The sequence below is a fragment of the Erythrolamprus reginae genome, chromosome 3 (genome assembly GCF_031021105.1).
Source record: "Erythrolamprus reginae isolate rEryReg1 chromosome 3, rEryReg1.hap1, whole genome shotgun sequence".
Lineage (NCBI taxonomy): Eukaryota > Metazoa > Chordata > Lepidosauria > Squamata > Dipsadidae > Erythrolamprus > Erythrolamprus reginae.
Genome location: NC_091952.1, coordinates 109,990,645 through 110,011,886, shown reverse-complemented (window position 1 = coordinate 110,011,886; position 21,242 = coordinate 109,990,645). Strand labels below are relative to the sequence as shown.

General features: G+C 40.3%; 1 protein-coding gene across 3 annotated transcripts in view; it reads right to left on the bottom strand.

Moving 5' to 3' along the window:
• The window catches only part of CFH (complement factor H), a 127,992-nt gene that overhangs the window by 48,763 nt on the left and 57,987 nt on the right, over positions 1 to 21,242 (bottom strand). For all 3 annotated transcript variants that reach the window (XM_070746351.1, XM_070746350.1, XM_070746353.1), the window contains exons 8-13: positions 16,321 to 16,515; positions 15,729 to 15,911; positions 7,850 to 8,038; positions 7,006 to 7,182; positions 4,228 to 4,401; positions 662 to 844 (exon numbers count right to left, since the gene is read on the bottom strand). In XM_070746351.1, coding sequence (XP_070602452.1) covers positions 662 to 844; positions 4,228 to 4,401; positions 7,006 to 7,182; positions 7,850 to 8,038; positions 15,729 to 15,911; positions 16,321 to 16,515 — 1,101 coding nt within the window. The remainder of the gene's footprint in view (positions 1 to 661; positions 845 to 4,227; positions 4,402 to 7,005; positions 7,183 to 7,849; positions 8,039 to 15,728; positions 15,912 to 16,320; positions 16,516 to 21,242) is intronic.

The window sequence follows — 21,242 nt, the reverse complement described above, 5'->3', positions numbered from 1 at the left end:
TGTTAACTGGTTGTAAAACCCACACCCTTCCTGCTGGTTCCGGTACAACTGTATTACCATAACTTAAATATTTGTATTGCTAATTATTTGAATCATATGCTGCAATTTCTTGTCTAGTTATCATTTAATTTTTAATATTGAAGTCTTAAACCTGTTATGGTACTTCTAATATGATTTCGTGAATCATCTAGCTACATTAAGCCCACATTTCCAATACATTTTTGGAAATATCACAAATTTTGTGAATATCATGCTACCTCTAACCATGTCTGATTTTACCATTTGTTCTCATGGAGCCATGGAAATGTTACAAAGAGAAGGACAACTCTCAATTTCTACTTCCTGTTGTGAGGAAAAAAGACTCGAGTGTTAGAATTAATTACAGGAATATATTCATGACTCATGAGATTATTAGAATAAATCAGAATATAATTTAATTCCTCTATAATTTTGTTACTTAAACACTGGAAAGTAACCCCTTCCATTCTCTTCTAATGAATTGGAATCTGTTTTAAAGGAAGATTCCAGTTTACACACCATGGAACACTCGCCCCACCACTCCCCCTCCCAGATAAGTACAAAAAACTACCATGTTACATTTACAAGTCTGTCTGCTCATATTTCTTCTTGTGAACACATCTTTCAGACAGCTGCTTTTTACCTATGCATGTTGTAAAGGGTGTCCATTCACCATCCACACACTCTAGGATTTTTGATCCATATAGTGCAAATGAGATATCACACTGAACTTCCGATAGATCACCATGCTCAAAAACTGCTTCATGTTCAGCAGTAATTATGCCATGTGGAATGATGGGTAATGCCAGGCACTGTTTAACATTTTCTAGAAAAAAAGAGAATATCATTTTTATTTTTTATTTCTGCCGCACGAATCCCAGCGACCAGTTAGGTCCCACAGAGTTGGCCTTCTCCGGGTCTTATCAACTAAACAATGTTGTCTGGCGGAACCCAGAGGAAGAGCCTTCTCTGTGGCGGCCCCGACCCTCTGGAACCAGCTTCCCCCAGAGATCAGAATTGCCCCCCCCTCCTCTTAAACTTCCCTCCTCTTAAACTTCTTAAAACCCATCTCTGTCATCAGGCATGGGGGAATTGAAATATTCCTTCCCCCCCAGGCCTATACAATTTATGCATCGCATGTTTGTGTGTATGTTTGGTTTTTTAAAATAAGGGTTTTTAAACTATTTGAAATATTAGATTTGTTATATGCTGTTTTGATTATTGTTGTTAGCCGCCCCAAGTCTACAGAGAGGGGCAGCATACAAATCTAATAAATAAATAAATAAATATATAAATTTTGAGTGTCTACTCAGGTCCCACAGGGATATGCTTCATTACTATAGTTATACTATAGCAACTATTACAACAACCAGTAGAAGAACAGCAGTAGGTAATGTTTGTTTAAAATGTCAGTATAGGTCTGGTGTCCAAGAGTATACATTATAAATAGCCTTAAAACATAAATAAATAGATTTTTGTTTCCACTATTTTTATATCTTACTCATTTCCTCCCTTACTCTCAAAAAGATGCAAAAAGTGGTGGATTAAGTTTGCAAATCTTACAAAGACATATGAAGTTGTAGTGATAGCTAGAAATACTCTTCAGCAAGTCTACATATGAGTTTTCAATAATTGTCTTCTTCAAAGCATGTGAAAAGTTAGAAGAGGATCAACTCTCATGCCTTGGTACTAAACAACGGGGGGGGGGGGATGATGATGAATGAATAAACATGGGAATAAACAATGAATGAAAATATTAGAAAGTTGAGGAAAGTTATATTTAGAACCAAATGCTCCATTTTAAGAAACGTCATGCTGAACATGGTCAAACATTTATCTTAAATGCCTAGAAGAAATCTCAAGAGGGCCAGTTGCCTAAATATCACTTGAAAGACAACATTCTCCTTCAGATTAAATACTGAAGAAAACTCAAAAATAAGTACCCGTTGCTTTTACTGTTGAGTCATCCATGGCTGGAAAAAAAAAGGAACCATTCATAGTGTCAATTACAATAACCTTCTGGACTAGTTTAGGAGCTAGGAAGTGGAGCACTTATTGAGCATTTCTTCTTATTTCAGAGCTGTTTCCACTCAATGTAGGATGGAGCAGTCAGTGTAATCTGAACCTATTGCTTTGTGGTGTGACTAAAGGCTGCCAATCCCTTTCTAAACATCTGTATGAAGCTGTTCAGGGAGGTCATTCACCAATTTCTGTGCAGTATTATCCTATTTCAATTATATCTAATTGTACATTTCCCTCCCTAATTGTTCAAGTGAAACTGTCACAATCCTGCCACAGTATGGAGATGGCTGTGAGAGTCTGAATGTGGAAAAATAAAACAAAATCAAGTGGCTATGATTATTGGTCTTATCAGTCTTAAATCTGGAAATATATCAACCTTGACTCTGAGTGGAATTGCACCTCTTTGCTTGGGTTCAGTTCATACTCCTTGCACACATGGCTCCTGTTTCAAAAGCAAGTGGCAACTGTGGCTGGGGAGCTTTGTAAAACTTTATCTTGCATACCAATTGTGTTTGATCCTGACTCACACTAAGAAATAGACATAGAAGGCTAAACTGCATTTTATTAATTTTGCATATAGCAAACTTGCAGATTTAAATGTCTTTCCCCCTCCTCCTCCTTTTATATGTCGTGTAAATTAAACTGTTTTTTGTACATCTAGCCCCTCATTTAGGATTTTGCAATTTTTATTTCCTCACTGATTTAGTAGCAGCTCTTCTCTCTATCAAGGTCAATCTCTTTAATTTTTATAGGGGAACTTCTTACAGCAATTAATGTCTGAGTCACCTCCTGATTGAATTATTGCAATGTATTGCACATCGGACTATGAAAATTCTGGAAAGTTCACATGGTCCTGAATGCAATGATGAGGGTAATTATGTATGTCTCTGTTGTGGCTCCCAATAGACTTCAAGGTGCAATTGAAGGTGCTGGTTACCATCTATAAAGCCCAACATGGCATAGGATTGGCTACTTGCAGAGCCAAATCCTCCCAAGTGTACATATTGATCTGATTTCCTCAATGAAAAATGTCCTCTTATGGCACCCAGGTTATGTGCTTTTCTGATGGATGCATCAGCCTTTTTCAAACATTTCCCCTCAAAAATTGGTTACCACTTTAAACACCTTTAGAAAAGGTGTTATATATGTATTATGTTTAAAATGTTTTATAAATAAAAAAAGAATTGGTCCTCACCTTAAACACCTTTAGAAAAACAGCTAAGATCTTTCCTTGGGCCTTTGGGTCAGAAGAACCAGATTTCTCAAATGATGAGTTTCTTACCATCATTTTATTTTCTTAGAAGATGTTAATGGAATGTTTTTATTATTATTGATTGGGTTTTTTTCTTTTTGTATGCTTCTTCTTGAGCAGGGGGTTATACTAGAAGACCTTCACATTTCTTTCCAACTTCTGTTATTTTTTTATATATATTTCGTTATCATATTCTTAACATTTTTTTCTTTTCTATATCTGTTTCTTTTTTCATTATTTTCTGTACTTTCTGTTTTTCTTTTTTTTCCAGTTTATATCTTTACTGCTGTAATCTGTTAAAAAGTTCTATTAAAATGTATGTTGTTTAATGATTACAATAAAGAAGTGGACTTCAAATACAGCTGTTACTTGTCAATACAGGAGAATTGCCCATTTCTTTCCTTTTACAATATACATTTCTGGTTTTGTGTAGGTGTTCAATTCAATATTTTATTTATTTATTTATTTATTTATTTATTAATTCATTCATTCATTCATTCATTTATTTATTGGATTTATATGCCGCCTCTCTCCCAAGACTATTACAATATATTTGTAATTCTGCTAGCTGACTTCTTTTTATGCTTGGCTATGTTAAAAGTACATTCAAAAGTCATTTTAATATAATAAAAAAGAAATATTCCCATTGCCTCTAAAAAATAAAAAACCTACAGAACAATTAATATTACTATTCATATAAACATTATATGAATTTAAGAATACACTTCTGTTGTATGTTATATATGTATAAATGAAGATGTGAAAGAGACCTATTCAATATATCCTGCTAAGAGAAATCTGTTTACTACTCATTGGTTAGCATTCCTCACACAATCTAGAAAACAGAATATATATATATATTTAAGAAACATATGCCCTAATTCCCTTCCTCTCACCTAAAATACAGTAATAATTCTTAAATTGCCCATTTTTACCTTTACATATTGGAAGCTGTGGAAACCATCCAAAATAATAACATTGTGCAGATTCAGAGCCAACTCTTGTAAATCCTTTGTTGCATTTAAAATGTACCACCATTTTATTGTGAAATGTGTCCTCTTTTTGTTCAATTGTGCCATTTTCCAAAATTGGAGTTTCACATACTATAGCTATACAAATGTTGAATAAAATAAAATAAAGTTATTTCAGAATGAAACTGCTTGCCAGACAGTTTAAGACACTGATGTTTATATATAAAATAAACATGATTTTATATTCTTTAAATGCAATATGAGTTGCACTATATATTCCTCAGTTTTCCAGTATTATACTGGAATGAAGTAGTGGTGGTGATTGTCATCCAGGAATCCCTTATGGCTTCTGAAGGCACTACTCTACAGATCACCAGATGTGAGACCCTGTTCATTATATTGCACTCTAGCGATTAATGGGGATTGTTCCTGCTTGTACAATAACTTCCCTACTTGAGCTCCTTCATTCCATTTCTAGGATGAAAGTGTGATTCTCCAGACTTCAGAAGACTTCAATTTGCCTTTTCTGGGTGTGGAATAAAATGACTCAGGAGTTCATGCCTATCTTGATAGTCATGGGCTTATCTCAGATCTTCCAGACCAAGGGACACCAACTAATGATTCTTGGACCACTGGTGGTCCGTCAGAAAATTTTGGTGACCCCCAAAAATTATTTGCATTTTTTAATTGCACTAAATCAGGGGTCCTCAAGCTATGGCCTCTGGGATAGATATGTGCAATGAATGCTTGTGTTGCTGCAGAGAGTCTCCCCCTTTTTTTCCAGATTGGAGAGGAACAGAAATTCTGACTTGGGGTCTGCTTCAGCCTCCTGGTGCAGGGCTTTGGATGAAGGCTGGAGGGAAGTGCTACTGGTGGGACTGTATCATGACCTGAAACTGGCTGATCATCTCAGCCCATTGAACCTCCAGGCACCAGTTTCTGGCCTTGCACATCTGCAGGTCTTCCTTCTGCTTGGAAAGCCTATGCTTGTAGTCTTCAGTGAGGTGCTTCTGCTCAGCCTCCTTCTCAGCCAGATCCAATTTGAACTGAGCCAGCTGTTTCGGCAAATTTTTCTTCTGGTGGCGGCTTAGCTCCAACAACTGTTTTCTGTTGGATGGGCAGGTGAAGAGTGGCTGGGAGGGGAGGGGGGAATAGTGGTTGGTGAGGTGCCTCTTGATGTGAGTGACATTAAGTTGGCCACGCCCACCCAGGTGGTCGTTAGGCAGATCATATTCATGGTCAGCAGGATTTAAAATTATGAATTTAGTTGTCCTGGCGGTCTGAATTGTTGGTGATTCCTGATCCAGAGCCCAACATGGAATAATGATCAAGCTCCAGATCTAGTTTCCTTTGGAGAACTGGCTGTGTGATCTGGAATTAGGAGAGCTTCCAGTGTCTTAAATTACACACTGATTATTACGGGATTATCTAGTGTCTCTATGGGTCCATTAGATTGGTCTGTCTTAGATGATGGATTCATAGGTTTCAGGGGAGCTGGGTAGTTGTTCCTGCTCATCTGTTTTATGGTCCATCCAAAGACTTAGTCACTGGTTGAAATAAGAGAGGGCTGAGGTAGGTAGCAACCATGCAATATCTCATCTTGGGAATCTTGCCATTTCCAATGGCTTATGAAAAAGCTGAGGGAGGTGAAAGGAACAAAAGAAGTGTCTAGAGTATTCCTGGCACTCAAAAAAAGATAAACTTGACTAAATATTGGTTACAGCTCTATTAAAGTCTATCATGTGACAGTAAGGATGATGAATCCTTCTGTACCCCTACTGCATGCACTAATAGTTGCTCCATGGTCCTGTTTAGAGTGGCACAAGACCTTTTCAATAAATGGGGTTTGAAAATTGTTTTGTAGAAACATAGAGAAATTTGTTCGTAATCTGTTAGGAAAAAATATGCTCATATAAGTTCATAGTTAAATGCCAGCTTTGTTGCAGGTGCAGACCACTTGTCTGGGAAGGAATCCAATTTGGGAGCAGTTTGAACTGTTGGACCTGACAAAGTGGACTAGGTACTTACGTATGGGAGTTCAGCCATCTCCTCTATAGATCCATGTCCCTTCTGGCTCATTAAAGAATAATAATAATAATAATAATAATAATAATAATAATAATAATAATTTATTAGATTTGTATGCCGCCCCTCTCCGAAGACTCATACAAGAAGCTTGTATGAGATCTTAGGCACTGCTTAATACTGGACAATTTTAGTCTAGTATTTAACCTTGGTTTGAAAATGTGGTTTATAAAGTTGTACATAGCTTTAGATGACCTTGTGTTTTGGAAATAGAGCCAGCTGCTTTCTGAATTGAAGGGAAGACTTAAAACTGGATTTCCCTGCATTTAGTCTAGTACCACTGTGCCTTGCTGGCTCTCTCAGACATAAACTATGGATGAATGATTATAATGAAATATGGTTATCCTTCTTATTGTTTATATTTTTATGTTATTTATTTAACATCTGTGAATATATGATAAATAGATTATTATTGAAAAGGTTATAGCTAATATTTAGAAATTACTGGAAGAACAGAGGGAAGAAAATTAAATAAACAATTGAATTATTCTACCTTTTTAAATTTATATTTAAAAATTCAGTTTCTGGAAAATAATTTAGGATTATAATACTTTAAAGTATACCTAAATATAAATGCAACATTATGGAAATCATCAGGAAAATATTATTGAAGTATTGATTTAGACAATTGGATTCTTAGATGCTTCATTAACTTACACACACAGCTAGGAGCAGGTTCCCACCCTTTCTCAGTGCAAGCTATGGTTTCATCAATGGTAGTTTTTGTAATTTCAAACCCCTCTTTACATTCATAGTGAAGTTCATCTCCAGGAATGAAAATGGATTTAGTTGTGGTGAAGGTAAAATCACTTTCAGATGGCTTTAAGCATGTCTCTGTGGAATCAAAGTGTGGTTATTATTAGTCTCACTGTTCTTTTCTCATGAGTCTGAGTCTTCTCACCAAAGAATGGCCTCTGAGGTACAGGAATATGCAGGAAGCAAATAATGACTTGCTATAAATAAGCTCTCACTGCTTCATGCTAATAATTTTGGCAAACAGGGTTAGTTGTTTTTAACCAGGTTAGTGGGTCACATTAGACAATTTGATCTTGCAGGCCCTTTCATGATTCTAGCACCTGAACACATATACATAGTTTTTCAGGATTGTGCTGTAGTTGTGGCTACCTACACTGTAGACAGTAACTATGTGAGTACTGTACTTTGTGTCTTTCAGCAGTTTTTGCTTTTGAATCTGAAGTGAATTTTGTGCTTGATTATATGTTGTGTAGAGAACATGACAGGTGCTCAATAGATTTTCTTGCCCTTTTGCAAGTTTAAGGATATATAACTCCCTCTGTAAATGGAAAATCCACAATATATATTTTCTGTTTGCACCTAAGGGATATTTGTGGCATCAGCTCTTGGGATGACAGGAAATAAAATGCAAATTGTATGTTTACAATAAAAGTGTTATTATATTGTTATGTCAGGCTATTCTTCATTGAATAAGGTTCTATGTCTTTGTTTCAATCTATCTTCCAATGGAATTGTATTTACTTACTGATACATTCAGGCTCTGGGCTCCATCCCTCTGTAAGGCACTGAATCTCTGCCTCAGTCTCTTCTTTTGGTGTTGTATAACCATCATCACAAGTATATTTGGCTTTAGCGCCAATCTGAAAACTCTGTTGCCACGATTGAAAATTCCCATGCAATATATTAACCTTCTTACATGTACGTTGTTGAACTTCTAATGGAAAAAAGCAGTATAAAATGTGAATCCTTCTGTTTATAAAATGCAAACTCTTTATAAAATATCTGGGAAATAAAATATTTGGGAAAAGCAGTATAAAATGTGAATCCTTCTGTTTATAAAATGCAAACTCTTTATAAAATATCTGGAGCCAGAGGAAGATTGCCTCTTTTTAAAATCATGAATAAATGGGCTAAAAGGCTGCTAAGAAAAGCCGTATACAATACATTGAAAAATCCATAAGTAGATTGAGTGGGGAAATCAATGTATTCGATTAGGCAGTTTCACAGCTATCTTTCTTATAGAAACTTAGGGCATTTAATTTGTCCTTTAATCATATAAAGTAAATCAAACTGCCATATAAGCTACATGTATTCCATATTTTAGTGGCTCATCTCAGTCTGTATTGGAATTCCTACATGTGGATCATGGGCTGAAGATTCTCACTTGTGTTTTGAATGTCCTATATTCTGGCCCAAATCCTTTGGAGTTTAATGGGTGACAACATCAGGAGATTTGGAATTTATTTATTTATTTGATTGGTCTTATATGCCACCCCTCTCCAAGGACTCAGGAAGGCTTAATCCTTTTAAGATGCTGTTGACACCGAAACTTATTAATATGCAAGATCTCTTGAAATTGCTGTGAAAAGATATATAAATTATAGGTGAATCCAGGAAAGATTGGACTGTTCAAGGAGAGTTTTGAAAACTCCAAATATATTCTATTTTAGATGGGGTTACAATGCCCATCTCAAAGGAAACCACATACAGACTAGTGTTTTCGATCCCTAAAACTGTAATGATATATTTCGGCTAGGCGTAGGGACACGTACAGTAATAGAAATAACATGATACAGTACATTGCATTCTGTTTATTTATGTGAACAGAAGTTATGTAAGTTAGCATGATGCAGGAGTGAGTTCTTCCTGGTTTGGACCAATGCTATAGAAGTAGTGGTGACCTGCTGGTGATGTCATGATGACATCACCAAACCAGATTGGACAGTGCTGATCCATGGGGACAACCATCTTTCTCCCCCCCCCCCCATTTTTTCTTCTTCTGAGCATGTGGAAAAGCCAAGTGTTTGGCCCTGTGCATGCAGTCACCATCTTGAGGAAGCCAGACAGAAGAGAGGTAAGTTACAACTAGGGGTAGTCCTCAAACCGGAACATCGGGAATGCCGTTCCGATGACAGAAATAGAGTGTGTAGGCTTGCTCCATTGCTGTCCAGAGTGCATGCATTGTGCATGCGCAACTGGTACAATTCTGGTAAAAATTGACAGGTTTTTGCTCCTGCGCATACATGGAAGCAAAGAAACCGGCACTTTTTGCTGCCAGAAAGATATTTTGGCTGCTGCACCTAGAACAGCAGCTGGGGCTGGCACCAAAAGCAGCCTGTCCCATCTCCCAGGCCGCAGGAGAGATGCAGACCGCACGGCCAGAATTGGGGTCACCCGGTCTGCTCCATGGTCCCTGCAGGAGGTGAGCACAGGAGAAAGGTAAGCGGGGGCATTGCAGGGCAAGCGGCAGGGGGAGCAAGGGCAAGGGCCACAGCAAGGGTGAGCGGCACAGCAGGGGGAGTGGTGGAAGGAGTGAGGACTGCGGCAGGGCAAGTAGCAGGGAGAGCAAGGGCGAGGGCCTTGGCAGGGCAAACGGCGGGGGGAGCAAAGGCGAGCAGCCCAGCAGGAGTAGTGGTGCAGCATGGTGAGCAGTGGGGGGAGCGAGGGCCGCGGCAGGGCAAGCAGCAGGGGAACAAGGGTGAGCAGCACAGAAGGGCGAGCGGTGGTGGGAGCAAAGGATGTGACAGGGTGAGCAGTGGGAGGAGCAAGGATGAGCAGCGCGGCAGGTCGAGAGGCTGTTACTTATTGGTTTCCAAGTCTTTTTACTTCTGCACTTTTGCAGAAGCAAAAACTCACCCGAAATCATGCATGCATGTGTCATCATGTGTGATTCGCTTCTGCACATGCGCAGAAGCCAAATCCTGCACTCCGTGTCCATATGCGCTCAGCACGCGAACGCTCCATGCTCCCGGCTCATTCTGGAAGTGCCCAAAATGGTAGCCTGCCACTGGTTAGAACGCACTCTGCTTGGGTTCCTTCAACTTTTCAATCCCAGAAATCATGACCCATGAAAGAACCATATAAAACATAAAAAGTTATAGGATGACAAGTAAGAAGTACATGACTACAAAATGCCTTTCTCCTATTTACAGCTAGGCACCATTTCCCTTCCCTCATTCCTGATTTTATTTGGTTTTTCCCCCTACCCTGAAAGCAATAGGAAGTGAGGCGGTAGGGGGCAAGAAGAATAGCTCAGACTATTGCTATGATTTTTTTGCTCCTATATTCTGTCGTTTAGGTATGCGTTTTGTTAATGTAGAAATGTTACTTAGAACCTATTAAACAACACATTGAAGACTGAGTCTGTCAATCAAATTTATTACCTATATTGGTCTCCTCTCCTGGGCTTCTTCCCACTTTCAGACAAATACAAACAGACAGACTTTCCAATGTGGAAAGTTAGGAAAACCAAACAAGAAATGTTTATTCTAATCAGCTAGGTCATAAATACAAGAAGGGAACAGGTAATGCATACATCTCCCAACTCAAGGAAATGCATGGTAATCTGATACTATAACTGTTCTAATATAGAGTGGGACAGAATGCTAGCTCCAATCTATGAAAGGAAGAAAGAAAGAAAGAAAGAAAGAAAGAAAGAAAGAAAGAAAGAAAGAAAGAAAGAAAACAGAAGAAAGGAAGGTAAAATCAGGAGGGAGGATGGAAGGAAGGAATAAGGGGGTTCATGTGACTGGGTGGGAGTTTTCTGTGGAAAATGGATCCAAATGGCTATTTGAATGTTTAAGGTTGCTGATTCTTGACCTAAACTATAAAAAAAAAACCAAACCCAAATGATTTAATGTGCTTCCTGTATCATTTTTATTCCCTTCGTGATATTAACCATTCAATTGTTAAGGTATCCAAGACTTTGAAATCCTTTGCTGGCATATTCCTTATAGCAGAGGTAGCAGATTACATGAAGATACGTACAAATAAAACCCACTTATATCAATAAGTAGGGCTCATATAGGGTATTAAGAAAGAGAAAGAAAAAGAAAGAGGGAGGGAGGGAAGAAGAAAGGAAGGAAGGAAGGAAGGAAAGAAGGAAGGAGAGAAGAGAGAGAGAGAGAAAGGAAGAAGATGAAGGAAGCACCTTGAAAAGAAGGACAAGGGGAGGCATGATAGCAGTGTTCCAATATCTCAGGGGTTGCTACAAAAAGAGGGAGTCAAACTATTCTCCAAAGCACCTGAGGGTAGGACAAGAAGCAATGAGTGGAAACTAATCAAGGAAAGAAGCAACCTAGAATTAAGGATAAATTTCCTGACAATGAGGACAATTAATCAGTGGAACAGCTGGCCTCCAGAAATTGCTCTAACATTGGAACTTTTAAAGAAGATATTGGACAGCCATTTATCTGAAGTGATGTAGGGTTTCCTGCCTGGCAGGGGGTTGGACTAGAAGACCTCCAAGGTCCCTTCCAACTCTATTTATTATTATTATTATTATTATTATTATTATTATTATTATTATTATTATTATTATTATTATTAACCTTGCCACTAGATGTGGCTTTAGAAGACACTTTGAAACAGCACAGCAATTTAGGGCTGGAAGATATCTCGGAGGTCATCTAGTCCAACCCCATGCTGTAGCAGGAAAACTTAAATTGTCTGGATTATTTTGGTGCCTCTAACAGAGAGGAAAATTGCCAGAAAGAAGTTTACTAGGATAAGGTTGCCATGAAGAGGAAGGCAGACATAGTCCTTGACCTATGACCACAATTGTGCCCAAAATTTTGGTTGCTAAGCAAGAGTATTTTCAAGTGAATTTCACCACATTTTACTCAATCCATTATACTTCCTGGCTCTAACGGCCAGGTGCAAGCAAGGGAAGACAATATGAAGGCATGTATAATGTTTTAATGTACAGAAATTATGGTTAAATGTGTGGCAGAAAGTGGACTCTGGATGTGTTTTTCCAAATGCAGTAAGTGAGGTGAATGTGCAGTTTTAGAAGAGCTCTCTCTCTCTCTCTCTCTCTCTCTCTCTCTTTCTCTCTCTCTTTCTCTCTCTCTTTCTCTCCCTCTCTTTCTCTCTCTCTTTCTCTCTCTCTTTCTCTCTCTCTCTCTTTCTCTCTCTCTTTCTCTCTCTCTCTCTCTTTCTCTCTCTCTCTGTCTGTACATACACATACAATATTTACAGTAAATAATGTATATTTTTGTGTGCCTGTGTGTACATATGTATGTACATATAGGGCATATATACATAGGGTTAATCAGTATACAGTAATACCTCATCTTACGAACCTAATTGGTTCCTGGGGGAGGTTCGTAAGATGAAAAGTTTGTAAGACGAAACATTGTTTCCCATAGGAAACAATGTAAAGTCAATTAATCCGTGCAACGAAAAAAAAAACGCAAAAAAATGCCGCCGCCCGGCTGTCACCTTTTAAAACAGCCGGGGGACTTCTCAGCATCCTCCGGAACCCGAACGCCAAACCTGAACTTCCAGGTTCGGCGTTTGGGAGGCCGCCGAGAAGCCCCCCGGCTGTTTTAAAAGGTGACAGCAGGGTGGTGGGGCTTCTCAGCGGCCTCCCGAACCCAAACTTTTGCCGAACTTCTGGGTATGGCGTTTGGGAGGCCGCTGAGAAGCCCCACCACCCAGCTGTCATCTTTTAAAACAGCTGGGGGGCTTCTCGGCGGCCTTCCGAATGCTGAACCTGGAAGTTCAGGTTTGGCGTTTGGGTTCAGGAGGCCGCCGAGAAGCCCCCCGGCTGTTTTAAAAGGTGACAGCAGGGCAGCAGGGCTTCTCAGCGGCCTCCCGAACCCGAACTTTTGCCAAACTTCCAGGTTCGGCGTTCGGGAGGCCACCGAGAAGCCCCGCCACCCAGCTGTCACCTTTTAAAACAGCCAGGTGCCTTCTCGGCGGCCTCCCGAATGCCGAACCTGGAAGTTCGGGTTTGGCATTCGGGTTCAGGAGGACGCTGAGAAGCCCCCCAGCTGTTTCAAAAAGTGACAGCCGGGCGGCAGGGCTTCGCGGCAGGTTCGTAAGAAGAAAAAAGTTCGTAAGAAGAGGCAAAAAAATTCTGAACCCCGGGTTCGTATCTTGGGTTGTTCGTAAGACGAGGGGTTCATATCATGAGGTACCACTGTATTTTGGATGTTTGGCAATAGTAAATAGATAGGAAAATTGTATCTTGTTGAGGCCTTTGAGGCGAGGAGAGGCCAGGCACACTAACCCTAATCCTTGACACATCAAGTAGGCCATGCCCACCCAGCAAACCCCCCCAACCAGTCACATGACCATAAAGCCACCTACACCTAGTCGTATGGCTGCCAAAATACTCCCATCTAGTCACATGACCACAAGGGCATGCCTATGTCACATGACTATCAAGTCACACTCACAAATAGTAGTAACTACTGAACATCCAAAATATAGTATTTAATCCTATGTATATATGCCCCATGTGTACATACATAGCACTAGGAAGCGGTATATAAGCCTAAGTGCTATAAATATTACACATAGGCACACAAAAAGATACATTATCTACTATATATACTATATGTTATACACACACACACACACACACACACACACAGATTCAACTCACTTAGTGCATTTGGAAAACGCAGCCAGAGACCACTTTCTGCCATACATTTAACCATAACTTCTGTACATTAGAACATTACACATGCATTCAGATGTTTTTCCATAGCTTGCACATGACTGTTAGGGCCAGGAAATGATGCCTTTAACAGAGAGGAAACTTTGGTGCCTCTAACAGAGAGGAAAATAGCTAGAAAACAGGAATTTACTAGGACAAGGTTGCCATCCAGAGGAAGGCAGAGATAGTCCTTGACTTATGACCACAATTGAGCCTAAAGTTTTGGTTGCTAAGCAAGAGCATTGTTAAGTGAGTTTCACCACATTTTACTCAATCCATTACATTTCCTGGCTCTAATAACAGTCATGTGCAAGCTAGGGGAAAAACATCCGAAGGCATGTGTAATGTTCTCTCACACTCTCTCATCCCCCCTTCTCTCTTCCTCTCCCTTCCTCCCTCTCATCTCTCTTTCTCTCCCTCTCACATCTCTCTCTCTCTGTCCCTTTCGCTCTCTATCTCCCTCTCTCCCTCTCTGTCGATCCCTCTCTGTCTCTCTCTCCCCCATCTTATCTCTCTCTCTCACACACACACACTCACAGCCTGTTTTCAGGAGCAAAAAATAATAGCAACAGTCTGAGCTGTTCTCCCCCTCCCTTGCTTCTTTTTGCTTTCAGGGTGGGAGGGAAAACCAAATAAAAATGGGAAGGAGGGAAGGGGAATGGTGCCTAACTGTAAATAGGAGAAAGGCATTTTGTCATCCTATAACTTTTTGTGGTTTTTATGGATTCTCTCATGGATCATCATATCTGGGACTGAACAGTTGAGGGGACCCAAGTAGAGTGGGTTCTAACCAATGATGGGCAACCAAAATCTATCTCTTTGTTGGCTGGCTTCCTCAAGATGGTGACTGCATACAAAAATTCAGCTTCTGCATATACTCAAAAGAAGAAAAATGAGAAAAAAATGGGGGGAAAAGATGGCAGTCTCTATGGACCAGCACTGACCGATCCAGTTTGGTGACATCATCAGTGGGTCGCCACCAGTTCTATAGAACTGATCCAAACTGGGTGGAACCCACCCCTGCTTCAATGAGAACAATTAGAGAATTGTCATATTTTAATACTTCTTTAGTGTTATACAATTGTGAAAGTATTTAGAGCACAGACCTAATTATTTTTATGCAAATGCTTTCACACACACACACACACACACACACACACACACACTGAGGTTTAAAAAATGTGTTTGATGCAGTGAATTGTTTTAGCTGCAAGATATATATAAAATGCAATTTTGATGTTTACTACTTTTTTCTTTATTTTACTGTTCCTTAATAATTGCCATTTATCTATTCATTTATTTTATATTTGTATACTGCCCAACACAATTTATACTAGGCCTCAGATCTTCTTTGGAGACAAACCTAAATCTCCTTTGCCCATCAAAACACATCACTGTGTCTTAAAAAATAAGAAATATAATGAAAACAATGTTTCATTGTTAACAAACTTAATCTGAAATATTTTTCTTCAAATCAAAAGTTACCTTTTTATTGAAAATATTAAATAGATCTAAGCAATATTAAATAGATCTAAGCAATATAAGGCATTAAGTTAAATAAATAAATGATAGGCACAACTATATGTATATACATAAACTTTACCGTTACCCCCAGTCACATGCTCTTTTTTTTGCTGAATTTGAAAACCAAGGGAGACTAGGTTAGATCTATTTCGGCCTTATTTTGGCCTCATCAGCTAGCCATACCCACTGGGACTTGAACCTGCAACCTTTGCCTTGTAAGGCAGAGAATTATCCTCTAGGCTACAGTATCCAATTCCTTCAGCTCTGCACCAGAGAAGGGTTACATATTTTTGTGTCGAATCACCCTGGTGTATTGAAGGAACATCACAGCTCCTTATTTGCCTATAAAAACATGTGATACAAACATATATATATATACACATGGTAAGCAATTTCAGGTCAGGCAATTTTAGTTAACCTTCCTAAAACTTACCTGGCTGGATACATTTTGGAGCAGGTGACCACCCATTTTTTGTGCAAGTAATTGTTGATTGCTGGTTTGCAGGAAAATATCCCCAATCACAAGTAAATGTAATGTTGTCACCTTCTATATACTTGTTCCGGGAGTTATAAACAGTACGGCCATGATAAAAACGTACATAAGGATCACACCGTTCTAAAAACAAAAAAGAGCAAGATGGTTACATCATTTATGGTTCTTGGAAGCTATTCATACTCTGCATGATATCTAATTCACAGAGATGACAAGATGTGAAGAAAAGAGGAAGCTGATGAAGAAGAATCCTATTTTTCTGTTTATATTTTATCAAAGACTCAGCTTTTACCTCTCTCATTTAAGGCTTTAGTAACATTTTTTTGCAAACTGTAGGCTCCAAAACAACCTTTAGAGTCTCTTGAGAAGAGACAGCAGTGCAAGCATCATCCTAGCAGGCAAAACAACCCAATAACAGGCTGACATCTCTGTAGGATGTTACTTCATTAAGGTTAAAGTAAGGTCAGGACAGCATCTGACCTGTTTTGTTTATACTTGGCAATATCTACTACAAAGGGGAAGAATTACTTACTGAAACACTTTACTTCTGGGACATAACGGGAACTCCTGCATGTTGCTGTTTGCCATGTTTCCTTGTTTGCAGGCAGAAAACCATCAAAACAATAAAACTGAATTGATTGTCCCTCCCATTTTGGAAATGGTTTGTAATATTCAAGATAATTGGTCATTCTTCCATTTTCTATATCTATATAATCACATCCTTTTCCTGAAGAGAAGGCATAGGGGGAAAAAAAGTAAGGCACTCCCCAAATTCAGAATATTCTATCAATTCATTTGCTTTGCTTTATTCTGTGCTAGCATCAAAGATGAACCTGTTATTAAATGTTATTGTTTGCTCTAGTGCAATATCAGAATCAGATCTGGATTTCTGCCTTGGATCTAAAGAGAGAACAGAGAGTGACAATGAGTGATGCAGTAATAAAAGGTCCTTATTTCTTCTGCTTACAATCTGTGCGGGCTGTGGGGAGAATGGAATGATATTGATTTGACATCTTCAGTCTTATACTGTAAAATGGGACTGAACTTCTTTCTACTTCCCTGTTTTATTACTGCACTAGGATTTATCAAGCATTGTGATTCTTGCTGTTATTGCTATTATTATATTTTCATCTGCCTTTTCATAAATGAGTCAAGGTAGCAAATATAGCATTATTTCAGAGGTGGTTTTCAGCTGGTTCAGACCAGTTCGGGTAAACCTGTAGTGGCGACCTGTGCAGGCAACCCCATCCTATATCGCTGTGTTTTATATGTTGCATGCATGTCTGGATGGCACATGTGAGTGAATTGCCATGTTATTTAATGTTGCATGAATGCGCAGATGGTGCACTTGAGAGAATTGGCATTTTTTGTGATGCTGCACATATGTACAGATATGGACAGCACATGTGCATTCTCATTTCTGGTGCCGAGCGAATAGGTTGCTACAGTATGTGAAGCTCATCTCTGCTATACTTCTAGTTTCTATTTTCTCTACTACAAGTGGGGTGAATTGGGCTGAGAGGGTGACCATTGGCTTTGATACCTAAGATGAGACTACAACTAGCAGTCTTCTGGTTTCAATATTGGAGTGTGGTTTTCATCTCTTCCAGAGGGATTAGGTCAAACACTTCATTGATACAGTAACCTTTTGATTGGTCTGCAGAATCCCACAATACTAAATGATCAAGAGTTCTGATTAATATTCATCACCAAGGAACCTTTAACAAAGTTTGCATCAATATCAAGCTGAGGAGTAACTTATATTGCTTTGGTCCTAAAATAGAATAGAATAGAATTTTTTTTTAATTGGCCAAGTGTGATTGGACACACAAGGAATTTGTCTTGGTGCATATGCTCTCAACGTACATAAAATAAAATATACATTTGTCAAGAATCATGTGATACAACACTTAATGATTGTCATAGGGGTCAAATAAGCAATGAAGAAGCAATATTAATAAAAATCTTAGGATATACGCAACAAGTTACAGTCATACAGTCAACATGGGAGGAAATGGGTGAAAGGAATGATGAGGAAAACTAGTAGAAGAAAATGCTTTCCTCGGCTAATATTTTAAGAAATGACTTTTTCCAGTTTTTTAAACAAATACTTTAAAATCAAGAAAATTTGTGCAGGTTTTTCCCTAAGCCTTTTTTCCTTTCTCCTCTTTCCAGTTTTAAGCTTTAAGATTCTGAAACATGTGCCCTTCATGTACAAGGATATCATTAGATACGTAAAGTAGTGCTATGTCACATGGTTACTAAAGATGAATGGCAGATTGCAACCTCTGAAATATAATTCACAATCCAGTAGATATGACTTAGGTTGTGTACTGAATTTCCCTACCCACCCTTCACTTCCTGCTGGGCAGGGGAAAGAGTTAGATGTTTTAAGACAAATAGTGGCACTTGGCTGCAGTTTGAGAGAACTTCCATCTTCCTAGCAGCCTCTCAAAAAAATTGAAGGAACCTTGAAATGGAAGATGATGTGATTCAGATTTATATTGAAAGAGGTAGAATGTATTTGAATTTAGAGGTCCATTTTCTGGATAATGCTGAATTATTTCAAAATCATTGCAGAAGTTAGGGGGACAAAATGTTTTTAGTTCAGCTTTATGAATACCTCAGTCAGCTTTGGAAGATAAAATTTTAATAATTTCTGATGAGAATGTAAAACCTTACTAGTATCTTTGAGATTTTCTACAGAGAGAATTTCAGAATTTCTCCAGAGTTTGTCCAGAGATTGATTTTCCTCTGGGTCCCCCGCACCCCACAATTTTCCTGACATTTGGAGTGCCTCTCATATTACATTGTAATGACTACATCTATGAGCCAGGATAAGCTGACCAGATTTTAACATTGGTAAAGCAGGACCCCATTAAAGGGGGGGGGGTGTTCACCTAAATTATCTGAGACGAAGGGAGCGTATATGTGTCGTGGAAGAGAACTGGCCAATACTTTTCTCTGGGCTGGGTCATCGTTCTTCCCTTAATGCTACTATTCTTTCTTTCTTTTGTTTATTCTTTTGTTTCCTTCTTTTCCTCTCATTTCCTCCTTTTCCTCTCATTTTCTCCCTCTATCATGTTCTCGTTTATTTTTATTTTTCTCCCTTTTTCTCTCTCTCCTCTGTCTCTCTTCCTTCCTTCCTCTCTCTTTCTCTCTCTCCCTCCTTCCCTCCCTCTCATTTTCTTTCTTTCCCTTCCTTCCTCTCTCTTTTTTATCTCTCACTCTCTCCTTCCCTCCCTCTATTTCTATTTCTTTCTTTCTTTCCTTCCTTCCTTCATCCTTCCTTAAACTCTCTTTTTCTCTCTTTCTTTCTCTCTCTTTCTCCCTCCTTCCCCCCTCCCTCTCGCTTTCTTTCTTTCTCTCTGACAAGGCAGGAGCTACCCCGGTCATCGCGAGGCTGCTTTCTCCTGCTGGGGTGCCCAGCTTTACCTTTGGATTCTTCCAATCACAGGCCAGTTCCAAACCTGAGCTAGACAGACAATCAGGCACCACATGGCCTCCTCCCTCCCTCCCTCCCTTCCCTCCTTCTGTCCACTCTCCCTCCCATCTCCTTCCTTCCTTCTGTCCTCTTTCCCTCCCTCCCATCTCCTTCCTTCCTTCCTTCCTTCCTTCCTTCCTTCCTTTCCCCCTCCCTTCCTCATCTGCTCCACAGATCCAGCAAAGGCCGAGCTCACGACCTGCAGATCCTTATTTCTGGGGCATGCCACAAAGTCCTGGCCATCCCCTCACTGAGGGCTCCCCATGGGCAGTCTCTGCTTACCTCCTCCCACCACCCCTTTTCTCAGGCTCTGGGCAGGGGCAGTCGAGTGTGGAGGGGGCTGTGCTGAGCCTGGCTGAGGAGAGGACGGGGGCCCCTCAGCATTCAAGCAAGGTGGTGTTTGGCAGGTGGCGGGCTGAGCCTACGCCAGAAGTGAGAATGCAAGTGTGAGAAAGTCAGTCAAGTGAAGGAAGACAGGAGAAAAGGCTTCAGGTGGCTGCACTCACTCTTGGCTGGCTGAAGCCGGTTGGAGTGCAACAGCCAGCCAAGCCCCTGGATTGGGTACTGCCGGTTGCAGCCTTCAGGTGGGAAGAAACGGTGCCCGGCTCTATTGCACAGCATTGGAAAATGCTGCATGGCAGTTCATTGTTGGGTGCGCAGCTGCGGAGGAGGAGGGGAGGGTGGAGAGAAGGCCAGGGGCTAGCCACATGGCCACTGAAAACAAATCGGGATTTTATAAATTATTATTATTATTATTATTATTATTATTATTATTATTATTATTATTAATTAGATTTGTATGCCGCCCCTCTCCGGAGACTTGGAGCGGCTCACAACAACAAGACAGTACAAATCCAATGGTTAAAACAATTTAAAACCCTTAACATAAAAAACAATCATACATCTCATACAAACCATATGTAAAGCGGAAACGGCCCAGGGGAATCAATTTCCCCATGCCTGGTGACAGAGAGGGGTTTTAAGGAGTTTGCGAAAGGCAAGGGGCCAATCCTAATCTCTGGGGGGAGTTGATTCCAGAGGGTTGGGGCTGCCACAGAGAAGGCTCTTCCCCTGGATCCCGCCAGACAACATTGTTTTGTCGACGGGACCCGGAGAAGGCCAATTCTGTGGGACCCAGAAGGCGGTCCCAGAGATATTCTGGTTCGATGCCATGAAGGGCTTTATAGGTCATAACCAACACTTTGAATTGTGAAACTGATTGGCAACCAACGCAGACTGCCGAGTGTTGGTGTAACATGGGCATACCTGGGGAAGCCCATGATTGCTCTCGCATCTGCATTCTGCACGATCTGAAGTTTCTGAACACTCTTCAAAGGTAGCCCCATATAGAGAGCATTACAGTAGTTGAACCTCAAGGTGATGAGGGCATGAGTGACTGTGAGCAGTGACTCCCGGTCTAGGTAGGGCCGCAACTGGTGCACCAGGCGAACCTGTGCAAACACCCCCCTCGCCACAGCTGAAAGATGGTTCTCTAATGTAAGCTATGGATCAAGGAGGATGCCCAGGTTGCGGACCTTCTCTGAGTGGGTCAGTAATTCCCCCCCCCCCAGGGTGATGGACGGACAGATGGAAGTGTCCTTGGGTTGAAGTTGAGTTTGTTGACACCCATCCAGGCCCTAACAGCCTTCAGGCACTGGCACATCACTTCCACTGCTTCGTTGACTGGACATGGGGTGGAGATGTAAAGCTGGGTATCATCAGCATACTGATGATACCTCATCCCATGCTCCTGGATGATCTCACCCAGTGGTTTCATGTAGATATTAAATAGCAGGAGGGAGAGGACTGACCCCTGAGGCACCCCACAAGTGAGAAGCCTAGAGGTCGACCTCTAACCCCCCACTAACACCGACTGCAACCGACTGGAGAGGTAGGAGGAGAACGACTGAAGGACAGTGCTTCCCACTCCCAACCCCTCCAGCCGGCGCAGAAGGATACAATGGTCGATA